This window comes from Eumetopias jubatus, unplaced genomic scaffold (assembly GCF_037043125.1).
Source record: "Eumetopias jubatus isolate StellerSeaLion01/CBP00866 unplaced genomic scaffold, mEumJub1_p1.0 scaffold_15, whole genome shotgun sequence".
NCBI lineage: Eukaryota > Metazoa > Chordata > Mammalia > Carnivora > Otariidae > Eumetopias > Eumetopias jubatus.
Window position 1 is genome coordinate 42,843,607 of NW_028274821.1, and position 21,911 is coordinate 42,865,517.

At 38.4% G+C, this 21,911-nt stretch overlaps 1 protein-coding gene across 2 annotated transcripts in view; it reads right to left on the reverse strand.

Annotated features, from left to right (window-relative positions):
* The window catches only part of BNC2 (basonuclin zinc finger protein 2), a 285,410-nt gene extending 276,004 nt beyond the window's left edge, over positions 1–9,406 (reverse strand). For both annotated transcript variants that reach the window (XM_088018876.1, XM_028107323.2), the window contains exon 1: positions 9,311–9,406. In XM_088018876.1, the coding sequence (XP_087875002.1) occupies positions 9,311–9,406 (96 nt within the window). The remainder of the gene's footprint in view (positions 1–9,310) is intronic.
* Between the last annotated feature and the right edge of the window lie 12,505 nt (positions 9,407–21,911).

Here is a 21,911-nt window from a genome sequence, read left to right on the forward strand (position 1 = left end):
CCCAGCTTAGTTTTAACTTGTATGAGGAGAACTATAGTTTGTCACCAATTGAAAATGGCAATTCACAAAATAAGAATCCAATCAAGCTATTTCCAAACAAATGACACTGAGCTTCACCAAAAAGCTATGCTCAAGGAACAGAAAAGCTACTAAGTGTAAGGAACCATTACAGTGAGCTTCCTAAAATGGGGGATCCCTTCTAAGCAGGGAGCCATCCACACACTCATTGCATTTGAGGCAACCATGAACAAATCCTCAAAAGACCTAGAAATAAATCCCTTAATTCCCACAACCAACCAAAGGACAGGTGTACACTTTCTGCATGTCTATGCACCCCATATAAATGCACTGCCATGTGACAATCTGAATCTTTAGTATGTTCCATAGCAACATAGTAAGTCTCTCCACAAAGTCTAGAGAAGGCCTTGATTTTGATTCTTTCTGGTACTCTAATTTTATACCTAAAAAAAGAAAGAATAAAAGAAAAGCAGTATTAGATAAAGTAGCAGATAACCTAGCTGCCTTGAGTTAGGTTTTGACATGAGGTCAACAAAGAGAATGTTTGCAGGCATTCTCACTCAAGGGACACTTTCATGAATATGCTCATTGTATAATTTTTCTCCCACCTCTCGCAAGTGGCCTCCCAGTCATGGCCAGTGCTGTCTAGCACCGGCAGAGGGCACGGTAGTGGGCAGTTCTCTTTACCTGTGCCTGATCAGGTGCCCCAAAGAGCCATCCTAATGATTTAAGTCAACGAAATCTTTCTTGCTTAAATTTTAAAAGAAGAGAAAACAAACATTATTAAAACCCTGCTAATGGAGGTTCTCATTTTAATATTGGTTTTGTTATTATGTTAAGCCAACTGAAAGTAATTATTTTTGGTGTGTAAAATATTCATTATCCTAAAATTTCTTCTTTTCAAACCCCCCAGTTCAAGCTCTCTGATCATCAAATATTGGTCCTGAAGAACTGTTTAGAGCACAAATAGCCACTTAAAGATACCTTAATAAAGTTGAAAAATTCATGTCAGTCACACAAAAGCACAGCAGGTATAATAGTGAGGCTATGTTTTTCCTATATAGAATATTTTTTAATCTTGTCGATTCTAACAATGTCTCTGCCATGTAAGACAATGAGTTAAAATTTATTAAAAACAAAACAGCAGTGAATCCTCATTGTGTTAAGTATACCGCATATTTTCAATTTCAATTTCATAACGTCATCCATTAATATTAGTCCTGCCATCATTTTAATTCCTTTTTAAAATGTTTCAGTTAACTCTTACTAACTGCAGTTTGTCTCAAAGAGTCACACCTTCCATCTACTGAAGGAAAACTTTACATGTTTTCCTCCTTCTAAGGAAATGCTCTCTTGTACAATGTAAGTCTAACTGTACAAAATGATAAATCCAAGAATAACTTTTTTTAAAAAAGAAAAACAGAAAAGCAAAATCTCTTTTCAGCTAAGTACTTTCTCACACAGGCGAAGGATCAAATTGAGCTGCCTTTCAGCACCTCTGAACGATAAGCCTGGGCCCCTGGTTACACGTTTTTATCATGCCCTTACTTACAGAACCCTTACATAGCAAAACTCGGGACAGTCTTCCTGTCAGCACTTACACACTGAGGACCACATCTGAGGGTGGCACCTCTTCTCCGGTACCTCTGCCAGAATGATGTATTGACCAAAAAGTCATATTCAGAGCATTTCATTTCTTTATATTAGGGTAAAAAGAGCCAGCGAAAGTAAGGAGAAATTCATAAAAAGAGAAATGACGTGAAAGGAGAATAAAGTGAGAAAGAAACTAGGTCTACGGGAAACGGAAATGGGAAGAAAGAACAGACTCACCATGTATTTAGGTCATTAAGTAAATTGCTTCCAACCAAATAGAAATGAGACTTAAATCAACCCCTCCCCCTCAACAACACACAAACCCTAAAGACAGTAGGCAAAGTAACAACACTGCAGTCCAAAAATACTGAGTAAATAAGATGTCAGATATGCTCAAGAGAATCAGTGTTTCAATGAATAACTTCCTACTGTTCAAGATTATTTTCATTTTCTTAACAGGGAGAAATGAAAAACTGATGGGCTTAATTAAAGAAAAACAAAAGGATATTATTTCGCCGTTAAAGGATCGATTCTTTTTTTTTAATTGGAATGATGATTAATAAGCTGAGAATCTGATTTCTAAGCTAGCCAGTTTGAGTAATGCGTTGTTGTTCCACAAGCATCCCCATTAAGGAAGACTCTTGTGAGGAAGAAATGATACAGCGCTCAGTCTCTTCTCATCTCTGACGCTGTGGCATGAAATGCTACATGGAGTGTTGGAACGGAATGACACTGCACACAGTCCTCATCCAAATGAACTCCAGTCATAAAATAAATTTTCACCTTAGGGTTGGAATGTATACCATGAAATTTGCTGGGCTTCCTACGGGGAATGCAGAAATTGAAAAAGAATCAACACTTTTATTTTTCCTATTCTCTAAACTTCCTTTTAAACACAGGGAGGGAGAAGGCAGTACAGGCATGCTCAGTGAGATGTAGGTACCATAGATGTCACAGCCCCAGGCACCATTTTTGGGATGTCATCTGCATATTAAAATTTTCTTAGAGCTTGAGTTGCTCAGAATGTTTTTTCCAACTTATTCTTCTTGCTTCTTTACTAGTTTACCTTGTAAGAAAATTCTCCTCTTTCACACAGTGTTTTGCTTGTATGTCCGGATAGGAAGGCTGTTATTCCTGAATTATACCTCTTTTCCTTTATTTCTCAAAAGCTTAAAAATAGATGTCAAAGTTCCTTGAAAGGGTCTTTGACTCCTTTTCTCCCCCCTCGCCCCCATCCTTCAGTGGATGAAGATCACCAAGCAAAATGTGGAAGCCAGCTGCTTTTCGGGAAATAAAAATGGCATCAGCTTTGGCAGACAGAGGTGAGATCAATCATTTCCTACAATCCCCAAACAATCTTCTGACCAAGGCCTAAAGAAGGGTGGTTATGTAGCGGCAAAAACATAACTATGAAAGGTACAGAGGTACGAGAGGATTTTCACGTGGTGAAGAATTCATTCTATGCATATAACAAACCAGGCTCTACATCTCATGTGAAAGAAAATCTTGGAACCATTATATTCCATGTTCTTTGGACAATAACAAGCAGGGAGGCCCAGACAAATTTCTCACTGAAAAGGTCATCCCACAATTCACTCTGTTCTCCTTACTACCCCACAAAATTCCCTGACAATATTCTGTGGGAAAAGAGGAGTTAATTCTTAGATGGATTAAAACACTGGGATTCAAATTATGGACACCAGCTAAAGCAAATTCTAGTTTCTTCTTGAATTCCTTTTGATATATCTATTCTAATCAAGAGTCCCAAGTTGAGAAAATACCTCTTCGGCTGTACAGAGTCATTAGCTATTCATGTTTATAAGGAAAATCTTCTCAAAACCTTTGCGGATTGATATGGGTGGATGCCCACTGTAAATGTCTTTAAATACGTGTAATGCACATAAGGTGGGAAGAGAGAAGCACTAGAATTTTTGTTTTTCATTGAAGGGGATGACGCGAGCTCCCTATCTGTAACGGTCTGTTCCTTTGGAATCAGCTCCCTGTGTCACAACGACCTGGCAAACTTGAATGCTTTCACTATCACTGGAGTCCTTGCAATCCTGCTTTGGCTGTGACCCATTCACTTTTGCCCCAACTTCTCAGAGATGCCTTACTCAGCATCTAATTAGTTAGGGAGGATTTGCCGCGGCTCTTAACCCTGACACAGGAGTGGGAGGATGTGCTGCTGTGGCAGCCCAAATCTGTACTGTCACTACATTAATCAGATTTCCATAAAGGCATGCATGAATAATTGGATTTATCACTGAATGTTAAGATACACTCATAAATATAATTATAAAAAATACCTACAATTATAGATAAGGTATCTGCACCTTTAGGGATTTGTTTTTCAACTGTGGTTGCTTGACTCACCTTAGCACAAGACATTAACAATTACACACAGAGTACCAGTTTGCAGCTGACAGAAATAAGAGACAAACAATTTCAAAATGATCACCTACTATGTTCAAATTCACTTAATGTATTGTGTTGAAAATAAACTTGAAATTAGTGTACAGGTTTTTAACATATACCATATACCCATCTGAGAAAATGTTTGTGCATGCTTTGCTTGCATTACTATGTACATAAATACCACGTATAGGACATCACTACTTTCCCACTGCATTACAAATTCAACAGTATCTGTTAAGTGAAGTCTGCATGTTATACACAGACTTATAAAGTACAGGCCAACACACAAGCACCTGTCTATACTACAGTTTGTAATTTAACAATTACTCAAATCGTCCCATTTTAGTGTTACATCATCAGAATGGATGTTAAGAATTGTATCTGAATATATGTCTACAGTTAAAACTTCAAAATAAAACATATTATCACTCAAATCAGAGAAGGGAACTTAAAGGGAGGTAGCAGCCTAGTAATTCAACAGGCTGAAATTACATGCTTCCTAATGTAAATATTTTCACATCAAGACCATAAGTTTGGTCAATTTAAGACGTGATTACCAAAACACACCAACTGTAAGAAGGGGAGTAAAAAGGGAGGGAAAAGTGCAGAAACCTAGGGATGGATGATGCCTGGCAGTGAAAGTCATTTTCAAAGACCATTAACTATCAACTGCTTTACTCAGGGCTCTGATTAAATAAGAATATACATCCCATGTTGAAAGGGATGTCTACATGAGTGGGATAGAGTTTAGAATACAAATGTACAGACAATAAAGAAGAATCAAACCACAGTATACAATTAGGCATCTGACTTATGAGATTATAAAACTGTATATGTGCCTTTTAAACTGTGAGTGAATAAACATTTAAATTATTTGGGGGGGGAGGTAGGAAGTCAGACAAAACCACCATTTCCACTTTAAAATATAAATTCAACAAACTGAAACTGTGTTTGCCTATATGAAAAGAAAGAACTAAAAGAGTACTGGGAGAAAAATTCATATCAAACATGCTTTTAAATGGACTCCAGCAATGTTATTATATATTTCTTACAATATATTTTATTTATCATTTCTCTGAAATGGGCTAGATTTTATATTAGAAAGAAAGTTTGCTTTACTCTGTCATATCTCTGGTGAGCAGATGCTCTAGTATTAATGTAAATCGTTGATTTAATTTTTAGCTTTCTTGGTTTGCCCCTCACCTACCTAAGAAATGATTTCTCTGGTGATAACTAACACATCATGCTAATGAGAGAATCTAATGCACAATAGAAAAATGTCACTACTAATAATATTTGCATGAAGTTAAATAAAGCAACTGTAAGAGAATGTCAGACAGTTGTTCTTTAATAAGACACAGTTTCACAATGAAATTATGTTGTTAATTTTGTTACATCATTGGGTGAATCCTAAATTACTACATAATGATGCACAGAGTCATTTATAATTCTAACTTAGTATTTCACTTGTGTCTGAAAAGAGACCTTATTAAGGGATCTACATTTTATTTGAAACAGGTTAAATATACCTCACCAATAATAAAAGGTAAATGCCTCTAATAATGTGTAAAACATGGGCTGGAACCATTTACCTGTTACGGTTTCATGTCTGAAAAGATTTCAAAATATATTAGACTATTGCATCCCTTGAAGTAGCTACAAAGAATTTTATTTGATATTGCCTCAAATGCACAAAATATTTACAAAAATAGAAAAATCACTTTTTAAAACCTGATTAGGAAAAAAGAAAAACAAGTTCCAAAAGCTGGCCTTATTTTCTGCTTTTAACAATACTTAATGAGGTTAAAATGGGCAAAATAATGTTCTAGACTCTAGGAGATTAACACAGAAGATGAGCAAAGGGTTTCTGGTCATTCTCGACCTGTCACTGATCAAAGTAACTCAAAAAAGAACTTCCTTTACAGAAGTCAAGAGTCATGCCCTTTAAGGTTATCAAATATTTGTCTGTATGGGAAAAAAAAAATCATCCTTTTTGAAAAATCTTACTTAAACATGGGAAAGATGTAGAAAGGCAAGAAAATGTGGTAAAATTATCATATCTTGAATGTAAGGGACAAATACTTAATTCTATCAAATCTAAACTGGCTTCAGTTTGTGATGTCTTTTTGTTATTATTAGACAGACTGACAGATTTACATATAAGCAGATCCAACTTTGCTCATACAAAAGACAAAGAGTTTTATATCCCTACTTCCTAATTTACCTGTAGAAGATAACAAATGTAGATTATTAAATTTCAGTATTCATGAGATACTGCTACAAGTTTTGCTGTAGTTAAGTAATAGTGGTGGTTAATTCTCTGTAACTCAGTTTTGAAACCTGCTAGTCAGTCTTTTCTAGTATTTAAAGAAATGATCTGGTAAATGTTACATTTTTATATTATTAAAGAAAACTTTGAAATAAAAAAATAGACCCAAGCAATTATATTCAAGAGTTGAATCAATTTTTTCTTAGAAATTAAAATAATCATAACACAGAAAAACCTCTTTATACAGAATTCTGCCTGTTTAATTAAACTGGACAAACTTTTACCTGTAGTAAAACAAAAGCTGGCTTTAATGTGTATACTGAAACTAGTATTCCTTGAAACTGTTGGCTTCAAGAAAATCATTTCAAGAAGTGTCCTTCCTGCGTGCACGCACGGACACACACACACACACACACACACACACACACACACACACACACACACTGAATCAGCACTGCTGATGAACTATAGGTAAAGAAAATAAACATATTTTAATAACACGTACAGCATATATATTTTTAGATTTACACAGTCTGAATTTAAGTTTACACAATATTATACAAACTAAAATGTCATCCTGAAGGAGAAAAAAAAATACACTCATACACTCTTTACATGCTTTCCAGAAATGCACAGGAGGTAAACATTTAGTAACCATGACAGGAAAAAAAAGGGGGGGAGCCAATAACTACATTAAAACCAAAAAATAAAAAATATATAGTTAAACCACAACACTTTTTAAAATTGTGATTTTCTCCATTTTACTTCTCTGTTTAATAAATGGCATAATACTATGTAATTTGTATAGCACCCATTATGCATAAATTACCTCCCTATATTTCTACTCTTTTCATATAAGTCGACTGATGCTAAGACACATGCATGCACACAGGTAGAGACAAAATAGATCTTTATATATCCACAAAGTCAAACAACTGGATCAAAGACATCATACTAGCTTAGTTGCACAAGTTTCTCTGAGCGATTTCAAATTATTTTCCTAATTCTGATCAATCATTTATATCATTTACTTTTATTTGTTTTTTAGCTATAATGTTTTCCATGACTTAGAGTCTCCTTAGATTCAAATCTACTTCGAAATGGGCTAGTGCCAAAGAAGCAATCTAACACCATCTATGTGGTTCAATAGCCATTTATCAATTGATCATTATCTCTATCTGGTCTTATTAACTCTTTTCTAGCTAGAGGGAGACCTAAACAAATTTTCCCTACACACACACACACACACTTGACCTTCCCTAACTCAAGGAAAACCCTAAACGTGACACTAATTTTTAAAGTGCGGCACAAGTTGCTTGGTCCTACAGTGAGTGCACACCCTGTGTTACAAGCACGGAGAGAGCCACCCAGGCAGGGATGTGCCTCAGAAACACACCCCTCAAAGCACTCTACGATGACAAGGAGTATCTCTGGGAGGAAATGAACTTTTTAACTTGCAAGAATGGGAAATAGCTCATAAAGAGTTGCTTATTGGGTTTATGTTGATTGCATTTAAATCCCAGCTTACTGTATCAGCAGTAATCAGGGTCCCTCTACAGGATATGTCAAAATACACCTTATTCAAATGCATTTATCCTATGTAGAAGGGCATGACACAGCCTGGCTCTGTGCACTGGCTTTTGCAGATGTACCTCTAAACTTCTGGTAGTTTATAGCCTACCAAATTGTTTTCTTTCCTTCATTACCAATACTTTAAAAAATCTAATTAACTCAATAAAGTATTTAATTCTCATGAACTCTTACACGCAAAACAGGTTTTAGAAAAAGAAAGCAATTGCAAATCTGTTTTCCAATGAGTGGAACAGAACCAATTTCTTAACAACTGCCATCTACTTAAAATCCAACTGTATTTGTCAGTAATACTTTCGTGCTGTGTGGATGATACTATCATGCTAACTCTTGCTTTGTGTGGGTTTGGTGTAGGCTTTTGAACAGCAAGACGTGTCTAGGAGGGAGGCACCAGGGAACTTCCCTCCCTCGCTTGAGCACAGTCCAAGATGAAAGTTTCTGGGTTGTTTCCCTTCGCTTCCTCTCACCCTCGCTCCCCCTCGGAGCCGCAGAGCCAGCAATTGTGCAAGAGGAGCCGGGCGTGCAGGGCGCGTATCACCAAGCGCATGGTACAAGCAGCCGGCTCCAGTGATTAATTATCAGTTGCCGCCGGCCTCGCACTAACACGTCGGCTTTCCCGGCAGAGCCAGCACACCCAGCCGCCTGCAGCGCGGCCCGGACAGAGCAGCGGCTTTGGGGAGGACGCCGCCGCTGCGCCCGAGTGTGAGTGCGCCGGCCAGCGGGCGAGCGGGCGAGCGGGCGGCCGGGCGGCCGGGCAGCCGGGCGGGCGGGCCGGCGAGTGTGCGGGAGCCAAGCCGGCGCCGGCGCCGGCGGGAGCGCAGGGGCAAGCACGGAGGCAGGCGGGCGGGCAGGCAGCCGCGGCCGGCGCAGAGGAGCGGGGACGAGCCGGCACGGCCCGCCACGCACACCGCCGCCTCTTCCGCGACCCTCGGCGCTGACAGCGATTCCTGCACAGCCTCCTCTCCGCAGGTCGGAGTCGAGCTGCTTCCAGCCCCGTGAAGTCAGTGGGGCTGTGCAGAGGGGCCCCTACATTTTATGACTGGTTGCAGAACCTACTCTGAGATAGCAGACACTTTGACGAAGTGATTAATACAGCCAGAACGATACAGTTTTTGGATGGTGGCCTTTTTTTTTTTAATTTTAAACAGAAAACAAAGAAATAAAGTCTTCCCATGACCCAGGCTATCGTGTGAAACTTTGCAGCGAATGCCTTTGCTTTCTTTTACTTCAGTATCCTTTCCCCTTTTTCTTTTAAGGAGCCCTCAGGGAAAGCATGAAGTAACCCTGCATTCCAACACCACAGTTATGACAAAACAGAGCCTATTAAGTGATCAAATTTTTAAAAATGTTGTAAAAGAAAAATAACAGAAACAAAAGTCTGTATAACAATTCAAGGTTTCTTAAAAAAAAAAGAAAGTAACTTACCTGTTGGGACATTCTGAATAAGAGGTTAGTATCAGCGTTTTGCCATGTCCCCATGAACCCTGGTTCAGCTGTAGTCGTTCTGGTTCCGAACTGCATGGAGTTGTCAGTACAGGAGTCTCTTAAAGTCAAGTCTCTTGCCCTCTTTGGCTCTCTGTCTCTCTGTGTCTCTCTTTCTCTCACATCCACTTCTGCCTCTTCTGACTGAAAAGTGAAGGTGGATTTTTTGAGCCTCTTGGCAGCCAGTAGCAGGAGTGTAGTGTAGTTAAGAAGCTGGCTGAACTGTGCATTTCATTTGGGAAGGGGGAGATTTGGGGGAGGGAGGGGGTCAGAGCTTCTTTCGCACCTTCTGCACAGATACCCCTATCATTTATGCATAGATTGTGACTCCCCGAGCTTGCCTTTGCTCAGTTTAACAGCTGCCTGTCAGGTGTGCAGGCAGCACTGGAGACCCAACCATCAGCTTCAAACTCTCAGCCACTGCATGTCATTGGATAGCAGAGCTAAGAGTCAAATGCACTGTTCCACTGTCAGGCACCGAATGACACCCTGGCACTAACCCCTCTCCAAACACACAGAGAGACACACACTTATGCACACTCCAAGCAGCACCATGATCACGGACGGCACACAGGGTGAGGAGAAGCTGAGGCCCTTCCCAGGGAAATCTTCCCAACAATGCTTTCGGGTAGAACATGCAATATCAGTCTTCACTTTAACATTTGTAAACTGCTCTGCTTAAACATTTTTTTTCTAATTACACTGGAAGAAAGAAAAATATTCAGCTGTAAGAGAATGTTAAGTTGGCTCAGTTGTTGTCTAAATGTTAGCTCCTAAAAGTCATATACTATGTGCTGGGCTATTTATAACCACATATAAACTCCTAGAGAAAATAATGTATATAGAAATTTGACCTTCCACTCTGAAAAGTAAATAAATAAACCTAGCAGTTTTTTGAACATAGAAGATGCACAATAAACATTTGCAAAATAAATACAAAGTATTTAACATCCAGTTTCTCCAGTCATTAATTATTAAATTGGATGATAAGTAATAAGAAATTGAATGGCAAGGAAAAAAGTGTACCTTTTCTTATAGCTCACAAATAGAAAAAAATCCTTTGTTAAAGTTCCTGGATGAAGCATCTACAATATCCTTTCAAATCATAAAAAAGAAAAAGATGAAGAAAAAAAGCTTGTCCCATTTCAGGGAAAAAAGTAATGAATATAAAAATTCCATTTTTCATTCAAGATCTCTATGGAAAATTCTATAACCTTTTTATGCCTGATGAAATATAACCTGGGGAGCATGTTGTATTTTTAATTAAACTAGTTTTAAAACAAAACATCTATTTATTAGATAGTGTTTATCTACCTTATTTATGGAAAAGCAAAACTGAACAAAATGCACTGTACATAAACAGTAACTTCAAAATGGAAAGCTAAATTCATGTCATCTCATAAAAGTAGTCAGCAGGAAAAAGCCATCCTCCTAAACTTAAAATGTAAGGAACATTAATCTTCAACCACCTACAAATAATCGAGGACAAATGTACCACTCTCCTTGCTCCTTCTTAACTCAAGAATAACAATAAACCTTACTCTCTGAAACAACAAAAGAAACAGAAAAGAGCTTCAATGGCAGCTCTGTGTCATTAGTGGACAATGAGAAAAGATGAGAAAACGTACACTATGTTGACACAAATGTGCCTTCCCCTCTAGAACCGACATCTCCTGAAAGCTTTTCTGTTAAACTTCCCTCCGGTTCACCACCATTAAGCACAAAAAAAGTCTCAAAAGCAGCAAATTCAATATCTGAGAAGAAACAAACAAGAACCCAAAGAATTGTTGCCTTAAAATATATGAAGTCCACCTGTGGTCAATAAAAATATTCTTGAGGGGGGAGGGCAGGAAAAGCCCCTATGAGTCAATTGTCAACAGTGACTGTACCTTTACAGCTAGCTATTACCCACTTAAACTCCCTCTAAAATTCGCTAGCCTCTTGATTTCTGAAGTGGCACTCAGTGCCTCAGTCAAGCTGCCTGCTCAGCTCCTGACCTTCCCACTAATGGCTGTTATTTGTGGGAGGCTTAAGGACACTGTCAATAGCAAGCTTCCTCCTCGCTCCTCTCAGGCTCTGTTGTATCGCTTTGCCTGCGTGTTCTCTCTCGCCTCTTTGCCCTCCCGCTTTCCCCCTCCCTCCTTCCTCTCTCCTTCACTCCCTCTTCCTCTTCTTCTAGCCCCCACCCCTTCTTTCTTTCAGTCCTCTACTCCTCTTCTTTTCCAGGTATCATTCCCCCAACCCCCTGCCCCAACCACACACACAGACACACACACAACACAAAAATCAACTGGCATGCAGCAGCAAGCACCTGCAGTAATAGACTCTTTTATTAAAACTGTTATTCTGCAAGACTTGAAATTCCCCATGGACCGGGCCATGTCAAAGCCGATATAATTAACTAGAGGCTCAGCAACGGATCAATTACCAGACAAGCAAGTGATAGTGAAATCAATGAAAGATCATCAGCCACATTATCAGTGTTGCAACTCATTAGGGCAAAACTGAGAAATGTGCTCAAAGCGAGCCCAAGCAAGGTGGCATTACAAAACAAAGGGCTAATTTGGAGACCCTGCTGTGAACAATCTGTAACAGAATTAGCCTTTTTTCCCCCTAAACTGCACAGCTCCGTAACTAAATGTGACAGACTGAGAGAAGCAGTTTATTAAGACACCAACCCCAAGTTTATTTAGTTCATAAACTCTCTCCTAGAAAATCAATACAGTCTGTACAGGGTTATTAGGCTGACTAGCTAATACATCCAAATCTGGTCTGCCCAGCCAGCAGTCTTCTGACAAAATGCTACCCAGTGTAGGCAAACTGAGCTCTTTCAGATATCAAGGCTTGAGGTTGCTCTAGATGAAACAGGTCTGCAATGTAACTAGGACCTGCATATTAGTGCCAAGGCACAAGCCTCAAAAGCACCAGGATATCTTTCTAAGGTTTAAAATTTTTCACAACAAATCTATCATACAGTACACACTGCACTTGCTAAATGAATCTGATAAAACAAAATTTTAACTGGTTTGTAAGACTAGTTTACAAAGAGGACAAGCTTTATAAGAGACAACAGTTAACCCAAAGTCTTAACAATAAATGAATCAGTAAACTAAAACAAAACCTCAAGCGTATACACACGCTGTGCTTTGCAGATTTTAAATTTGGAATATTCATTATTAAATCAAGTTTTGAAAATACATATTAGACTCCTCTAGAAGTCCCCCAAATACATGATTTGAACTTGCCACTCACTGCCACATATAAACACAGCATGAAGAGTCTTTGATCTTAGGCTAATTTTCTATCTAGCAAGAAAGGCACAGGTTACAAAAAATAAACCTACAAGGCACAAAGAGGACTTCTGAGTTTGTCCAGTGGCTCTATAGTCTGTGGATTATGGAACAGTTGTCTGGAATCATTTGGATTAAAGTTATTTAAGGCTGGGGGCGGGGGGTAGAGGTAGGCATCACTTCCATAGTAATCGCTTTATACTGCCCTGATTCCAAGTATTTCAGGTTAAACAACTACAAATATTAAAGGCTATGTGCTGGCATTCCCACATTTACTGATTGTGAGCGGTGGACCATGGAATTTAAGAATACACCAACTAGGTACAAATGGCAACCAAATTATTAAAGACATTATGGGAATGTGAATACCTCCACCTCACAACAACAGATAGCAGATATACACTTACAAAAAAAGAAATTCAATGCAGTTTACAAAGTTAAAACAGACTGGAAAACTGTCAGAAAAAACCAAAAGACAACAATTTTTGGAAGTGAATTCTGATGTTCATGATTTAAAATGTTTTCACATTTAAAATGTTCCAAGAAAAGAATTACACTATTAACATGACTTCAGTATACTGGCTCTAAGACACTAAATCCTAAACTTCAAAACAAAAGTCCTTATTTTCACAGGACTTTATTAGAATTCAATTTATAGATTGCTGTAAATAAACATTTTTCTTCTAATTTTTGAGCTGGAACCTTAACAAGCATTTCATGCTGTTTTTGAGTAATCTGTAAAAAGTTAAATACATATATATATATATATATATGTACACACAGATATTCTAAACCTATACTATAGATGCCAAAGTTTTAGATAGTAATTAAAAGTTGTAATTACAGAGAAATTATATTTTTTAAAGCCTTTTTGCATATAACTACATACTGTGCATGCACCCTCAATGAGATCCAATTAGTTGCAAAGAATTTGCATTTCAGTTAGTATGGGATAACAAGACTATAGGGAGGCACAATGCAATTCCACCAGCAGAGTAAGAAAGTGTGTTCTTTCTTGTTAGCTTTGTAAGCAATAATTCCCACAACTGATTGTTTAAAATGTTACTGATCTTTTCAATATTTGGGTATTGAGGTAGGTTTAAGTTTTTCCCTCCATTAAAAAAAAAAAATCACAAGTTGGTGCAAATATCAACCACAATGAATACTTAACAGAAACAAATGAACAAAGGATTTTGTTTTGTGTGTATGTTTGGGGGGGGGGTTGGTGGGAGGATATTGCATGCTTTCTCTTTTCCTCTTAATACTTACTGGTAATTTCTTTTAAAAGCACATTGCTTTCTTAAAATAAGTTCCATAATGGGGGGCAGGGCAACCTCACTGGAAACAGTTCTATGTAAATATATATGGTTTTGTGATGCAGGCCTGTAGTTAGTACACCGAGAAAGTACTCAAGGATTTTCATTTCTTCTAGTTATGTTTCTAACAATGTAAATCCTAAGCAAATATCAAATAAATGTATAATTTATATACACAGTATAACAAGCATCTCTAGGACTTCTGCTGGTTCACGGAACAATACCTGTAATTCCCTGGGTTCAGTTCAGCAGCTGTTAACAGATTCTGTAATCTGTAATGACAGTAAACTGGCCTTTGCTCTTCTTTTATTCACTATTCATTTTCAAGGCTTGGTTAAGTACAGAGCTGGGTTAAAGATCAGTGGTTTTTCATGTGACACATGCTGGTATTCATCTAATGGCTTGTCAAGACAAAACTGTCCCTGTTCTTGCCAAAATAATAAAAATGACGCTCCACATCGCATGACAATCAGCACTTCCTTATGGCAAAACAACTCAAGCTTTTGTAACTCATTTACTTTATAGAAAAAAATTTTTAATAACTGGCTGTCCAATCCTATACGTGGAATTAGGTTGTCATTCTCAAAGGAGACTTTTTTTTAAAATGTTACGTATGGCCTCTCTTAACTCTAAAGCAACATGTAAACTACTTTCTGATCAAATCAGACTTTACCGTATAAAAATAATGCTGAAGCTACAAATTCGTATGGCATTAAGGAATATAACTTAATATATGCAAATTATGCAGAAGCAGCAGGCTGGGCCCAGGCACAGAGGTGGGGGGAACCAATTGAGGAAATGTCATTTTTCTTGAGAACAAAGTATGTGACTTGCTTTGCAACATCTGTTGGGCTGTGTGAAATGTTAACAGATGTCTTAAGTGAAAAAAGGAAAAAGAATTAATAAAGGAAACCTCCTCTGAACAGATAATCCACCCAAATTTCCATATTCCTAAGGAAAAAAGTTGACAGCAACCTTTTCCCCTTGTGAAACCTGCCATCCCCACTTTATTGTGTAAAGTTTCATTTTCTATGTGAAGTTAAGGGATAAAATTTTTTGACTCACTAAAAAGAATAGAGAAAAAGTAAACCTAACAATTATTTCAACTGAGGTTTTCCCTTTGTGAATAATTATATCATAATCTAAGCTCTTTTCCCTTGAGTCACATATGTAATTTGATGGGAGGATAGTGAAAAGTTCACCCCCTCCCCAAAAAAAGAGCCACACAAAAAAATGAAATATTACCCTACTGTGCCTGCATGTTGGGGGAAAGGAAGGAGGAGAAATTAAAAGGTAGTTCTTAAGGTAAAGTTCTAATATGAACACCATCTCTCCACATTAAGGCGTCCATCGTTGCAATCGGGATTCACCTATCATTTATACCTACATCCCCGCATTCTCTACACCTTCCTACTTTCCTTCCATTACTAGCCTAGTGTTCAACAGCAGTATAACCCAATGATCATTAAGAAAACTTCTGGAATATACTAGTTGGATCCTGGTATTTCAATCTTTTTTTTTTTTTTTAACATTTATTTATTTGAGAGAGGCAGAGCACAAGAGCACCTGGGACAGAGTGGGAGGAAGGGAGACAAGCAGATTCCTTGCTGAGCACGGATCCCAGGACCCTAAGATCATGGCCTGAGCCAAAACCAGGAGCCAGACACCTAACCCATTGAGCCACCCAGGAGCTGGTATTTAAATCTTAAAAAAATTGGACAACTTTTCTTTCTTAGTAAACAGTTTTCATTCATATTTCAATATATTAGATGATCTAGCCAAACATGAATGAAGCAGCCTTGAATCCAGATTAAAAAATGATGCATACATACCAACTACTGAATCTAACCTAGTGTCTGCTTACATATTCTATAAATCTTCCACTTTGGAGAGATCCATTCTATTGCTTATGCTCTTAAAAACTCAGGACATAACTATGGGTTAACAGTTCATGGATTACCTAGTTCAAAACACAGTTAAGGATCTTTACAGATTCAGGTGAAGGAAGAAAAAAATGTGTTGTCATCTCTGATTGCTGGTCTCAATCTCTCTCTCCTCTATGAGATTCTGTTTTAAAACTGTACGTGTTCCTTCATGTTTACAACTATACCTTCTCCAGATGGCTCTGGCAGCCTGGGTTGGGCATTTCAACATATAGAAACTTCAGCCAGAATAGCCAGAAGATTTCAGGGGACAAGATCATGGTCCAAGTTGTAAATAAGACATGCAGGCAATGCTTTTGGTTTTTGGTTGGTTTGTTTTTGGCCAAAGCATTGTGGGTGCTAAATGCTCTGGTGTGTACTCACAGGAATACCACATCACAGCCTATGACAAAAAATAATAGTAATAAGTGCTATACCAAAAACAAAACAAAACTGATCACTTACACTGAGGGAGAAAGCTTGTGCACTGAAAATATCATTATATGACCACAGACCCAAAGAGGAAAAGATGCCTCCTAAAATAAAATTTGAATATGACACAAATTTAAATTACTTTAAACAGTGGCACAAACATCCCCCTTAAGCAAACAATATCTAAAACCTTCATCTTTATTATTATTATTATTATTATTATTGCAAAACGGAGAATCTGCTCTGGTTGACACTTGTCTCTGTACCAACTAGAACAACAAACGTGATATAGCATTTGCTGACAGCCTAATCAGGGGCCCAGTTTCAGAAAAACACATCAAGGATATACCGAAATGCCATAATCCCTTGATATCCTATGAGAAATTTAAAAATTTGAAGATTTGGGTAGGGTGTGGTAGATGAGGTAGTTTATAAAATATTAGGGAAATGATGAATACTTAGACTCAAGACGTTTGCAGATGCAAAAGCATCTGAAGTCAGCATGAATCTTAAACCTCCAAAAGATCAAACATTTTACCTACCCTGTTTTGGCTTAAAAAAAAAAAAAAAACAGAGTGACTTTATATGTCTTCTCTCAGGTCAAACGTTGACAATGGCTTCTTTCTACCATAACCTAAGGTCAATGTTTTATGAGAAAATCTTCTAAAGGAAAAGAACCAGCGATGTATTTCCTTAAATGAGTATTAAAAAACAGGCTGGGGAGCATCCAGTGGAGAATTACTTCTGTATGACCGAAAAAAGTTGCAAGGATTGTAAAGATAGTATTAATTTCTTCATTTACTTCCTTCTAAAGTCTACTGACGAGGAAGCTTGCAGCCCCACTGAAGATGTCATAATAATAGTTGAAATTACTGTCAGGAAGAAAGATTGAGACTCACAGACACCCAGGAAATCCAACACTGTTTTTAGAGTTATCATAGAAAAAAGCAACTCTATTGATGGTACCACCCCCTTATATGAAAATCACAAACCCAGAAAACAAACATAAAAAGTGAAATCCTGGGGCCCCTGGATGGCTCAGTCAATTAAGCAGCCGACTTGATTTCAGCTCAGGTCATGATCTCAGGGTCCTGGGATGGAGCCCTACTTTGGCCTCCGGCTCGTCAGGGAGTCCGCTTGAGATTCTCTCCCTCTCCTTCTGCCCCTGCCCCTACTTGTGCACACACACACTCTCTCTCTAAAATAAATAAATCTTTAAAAAGTGAAATATCAACACACCTGAAGTTCCAAAATCTTTGTAAAACCACAGACTATTTTATATTCATACATATTTAAATAGAAATGTTGGAATAAATCTGAATGAACCTGAAGACAGTTTCTAAATCAAGAAACCCAGAAGATGTCAGAAACTCAGAAGAGCAAGTTAAACATAGGAAGAATTAACAATGGCTTAAGTCTGTCTAGTATTGACCTTCGGTGGGAGCAGTGGCTACAACAGGCACAACAAAAGCTTCTAAGGTACAAGTAATATTCTGTATCCCCATCTACCTGGTGGTTCTGGGTATGGTCACTTGGTAAAAATCCATCAAGCTACATACACGTATCATTTGCACACTTCTCTGTATGCATGTTATGCTTCACTTCTAAAAGTTTACTATTGCTACTGCTAATGGCACTACTACTAAAAATAGTGATAACCATAGATTAAAAGTACGGGAAAGAAAGAAAACGAAAAACAAGAAAAAAGAACAGCATGGAAGAGAAAGAAAAGAGACAAAAGACCGCAGATATTTATCACAGTCAAAAATTAATCAAGTAACTGACACTATGCGTACTGCTTGCAACAGTTTCTTCAGAGGTAAGAAGCATTAGCAATCAAGTAAATATCTGAGTTGCACAGAATGAGGATGAATGTGAGAGGCAGTAAATGGGTGGGAGAAAGAATAATTAGGTGAGAGATACCTTCCCTAGGCAGTACAAGAGTATGAGTGTATCCAAGTGACTTAAATGAAAAAGAACATCCTACACAACATAGGATCCTGCATAGGGCTTGCAGGTTGTTGCTCTTTGAGCCTGTCCTATGATTTGTAATTATGACTATTGGGGGGTACGTAATTGCGGGTGGGCACAGAGTGTGCCTGTTGAGAGACTGGTAAGGAAATTACAGATACCCTGCCAACAGCATTACTTGGAAGTATGGAGTATATCAAGACAGATTTTTCTTATTGCAAATATAACATACTCCTCTGACCCACCCAAACACATCTTAAGTGTTCCAGTCCCCAAGGCTGACAGTAGCCAACTGTTAAATAAACAAACCCTGGGCAGAATGGAAGTAACGAAGAGGGAACAACTGAATAATTTGCTAATTGATAAGGGATACACTTTTACCCTGACTGGCTATGTTTCTCACTCCCTTTTCTTCCATTTATTATAAAGAAGGACATTTTAAACATTTTTTAGCCACTGCTAGGGAACACTGATCAAAGCCCTACTTGCCAAGTACAAGAAGGTGTGGGGAACATGAAAGTTAAGGCATAGTCCTTGCTCACAAGAAGTTTACAGTCAGTACAGAAGATAAGCCATTGGGGCGCCTGGGTGGCTCAGTCATTAAGCGTCTGCCTTCAGCTCAGGTCATGATCCCGGGGTCCTGGGATCGAGCCCCATATCGGGCTCCCTGCTCAGCAGGAAGCCTGTTTCTCCCTCTCCCACTCCCCCTGCTTGTGTTCCTTCTCTCGCTTTGTCTCTCTGTGTCAAATAAATAAATAAAATCTTAAAAAAAAAGAAGATAAGCCATGTATAAAAACAACCTTAATAAAACAGAACGTGATAAGAGAAGCAGCAGCAGAATCCTACACGACTTAGAAAAGGAGATTCCTTCCAGCTGGTGTTGTAAGAGAAAGTTTCTAAGCAGAGGCAGCTTTTGTGCTGGAACTGAAGAACCGATAATATTCCTAGAGAAGTGATCCAATGTGCCTGAAGATAAGGTAGGATCTGTGAAGAGCAATGATGAACGAAAGGGACTGACTGGTCAATAGGAACTATTATTACTGGAAGGGGCTTATACTCCACTATAAAGAGTTGCTATTTATCCTGCATCCACGAACAGTCACAACTGCTGAAAGCTTCTCAGCAGCAGCAGGGTCTGATCATTACTGTACACACTAAGAAGATTTATCTGGCAACGGCATGACAGACAGACTGAAGTATGAAAAGACAGAAGCAAAGCCACCAATTAGGAAGCTGTTATAATAATCTGGGTAAAATGATTACAGGCACTAGGGCTGGGGGAATAAAAGCAGAATACAATGTGGAGATAAAACCCAGGGGCAAGAATGACTGAGAAAACCATGGGTAACAAATGAGAAGAGTGAAAGATGACACGAAAGTTCTAATACTCTGAGCATGGGAAATGGTAGAAGTATCAACAGAAATGGGGATGAACTAGTTTGTGGGATGCTAAGTCTGAGTTCACGTTGGGGAAATAGATCAAACCAATGACAAGGCAACTAGTAAACTTCAGAAAACAGACTGACACTGGAGTTATCAGATCTGGGAGCCATCTACAAAGAAGTGACACATGAGGTAGAAGAAGGCCGAGGTTAGCATCCTGGGAAACACCTATGCATTGGGGGAAGAAAACGGAAGGAGCAGTATTAACAGGGGCATTATGATGGTCCAGTGTTCTGAATGACAAGAAGTAAGAGTTTAAAGAGGTAGAGTTTTAAATGTTCTAAAAAAACAATGCTATATTTAGAGTATAGTAAAACCAAACATAGTAGTAAGTAGTAGTAAGTATAGTAAGAGCAAAATAAAATGCATGGGGATGATAAATATCAAAATCAGAGTAATGCTGGAGCATGGGGGTGGGTGTTGGAGAGAGGGGATGGTAACCTGGGGCTTCACATGTATTTTTACATTCTAAGTTCTTATGTTTGGGCAAATGGGTGTTCATTATACCCTTCCTCTTATATATCCGTGGTTGTAATATTTTGTAATTATATTCTGTGTCCTAAGAGCTCTTAATGGACAAATTGGTATAAAAGTTAGAATTCAGACTATAAAGGAGTTAAGAAGTAAGCAAATTATAAAGACAAGGAGGTAGAAAAGGCAAAACATTTTTTGGAGAGATTTTGCAAAGCAATCAAGTAAGAAAAAGGTGATCTTAAAAGTTTGCAGGGCCTGGAAGAAGTTGTGTTAGTGTGTTGATAGTTTGTTACTCATTACAGGGGGGCGGAAAAGAATGTATCATAGGCAAAGGGGACAAAGCCAATGGAGAAAAGGATATTGAAGATCTAAGCCAGAGGGAAAAATGATATAAGAGGGTCCTAGGAGAGAATGTGATCAAGACCACAAATAAAAAGGGTGCCCCTGAAGGGAGAGGGGGAAAAAAATTTTCTCAGAAACCAAAGGTAAGAGATAGAAAAAAAAATTCTGCCGTTAAAAAAATATATGTATTGAGAGTGCTTGTGTCAGAAAGCCAATTTACGACCCATCTCCCCAACTAAATTCTCCACTGGTTGAAAAGGAAAGAGTTTTCTCTATCTTCGGTAATCCGGGGCCTAACAGAGCGCTTAACACGCAATAAATGCTCCATAATGACATCTGCACAAAAGATGTCATGGTCTCAGAAAACAGTGACAAATCAAGGACTGGTGGGAAGAAAGTGTTGGGTCCAACTGGAGAAGATAAAATGAAACTCTGAATCAATGAGAAATGAATCAAAGAAATGGCAAGTAGCAGAAGGGATTCAGCCTTGGTTCCCAAAAACTCTTGAGAAATTACAAGCAAGTGGACTGGGTTCAAGAAGTGCAGCTCAGATTTCCCACTTTCGGAAGCAAGATACTTAGAACCAGGAGGGAGTTCTTAATTCAAAACTGAAAAATGCCTTGCTCCAAAACATACACCCTAATAGGCAATAGCACATCGTAAATCACTGCCCTTATAAGGCATTCCTATAGCACATAGTTCTTATAAACTGAAACACTGAGAAGTGGTTTTTGGATGAAATTATTTAATATTTTACTTAGATGTCCCCTGATTCTACGTGTTTCCTATGCAGTGTTTTTAAAATGTCTGTGAACATATTCCTGACTAATGAAATTCACCAAAGCAAACAAAAATCAAAAATCTTTATGCCATGTCACATGCATGATTTGCATGAAGGAGTGGGAGATGTGGAAGAATGTCACTTCATTAACAGACACAAAACGGAGGAGAGTGAATTCAGCTCCTCTCCTTACTGCCCGGTTCGAATCTCCAAGACTGCAATTGTGGTCCATGTCACGCCAACCCTTTGCACAATTAGTGAGGGCTGCATACTCCGAGTCCAGAATCCCTCTAGAGAGCACGGAAATGATGAGTTCCATCACCTGGCCAACATCAGCAACCGCCAGTCACCTCAGGGACTTGGACAAAGACATTCATCCACTCTGCTGGCAACCACTACAGCCTGCCTTCCTAACAGAGTCCTTTTGTGAGGACCACTGTCTAAGTGACCTGTCATAGAGCTTTATAAAGCAGCATTAATACTGTGGGCCAAAATGAGATTGATCTTTGAGCTTCGTGGTCTCCCGTTGTCAACGGTGCATTATAAAACCAATACTAAATACTTTATAAACAG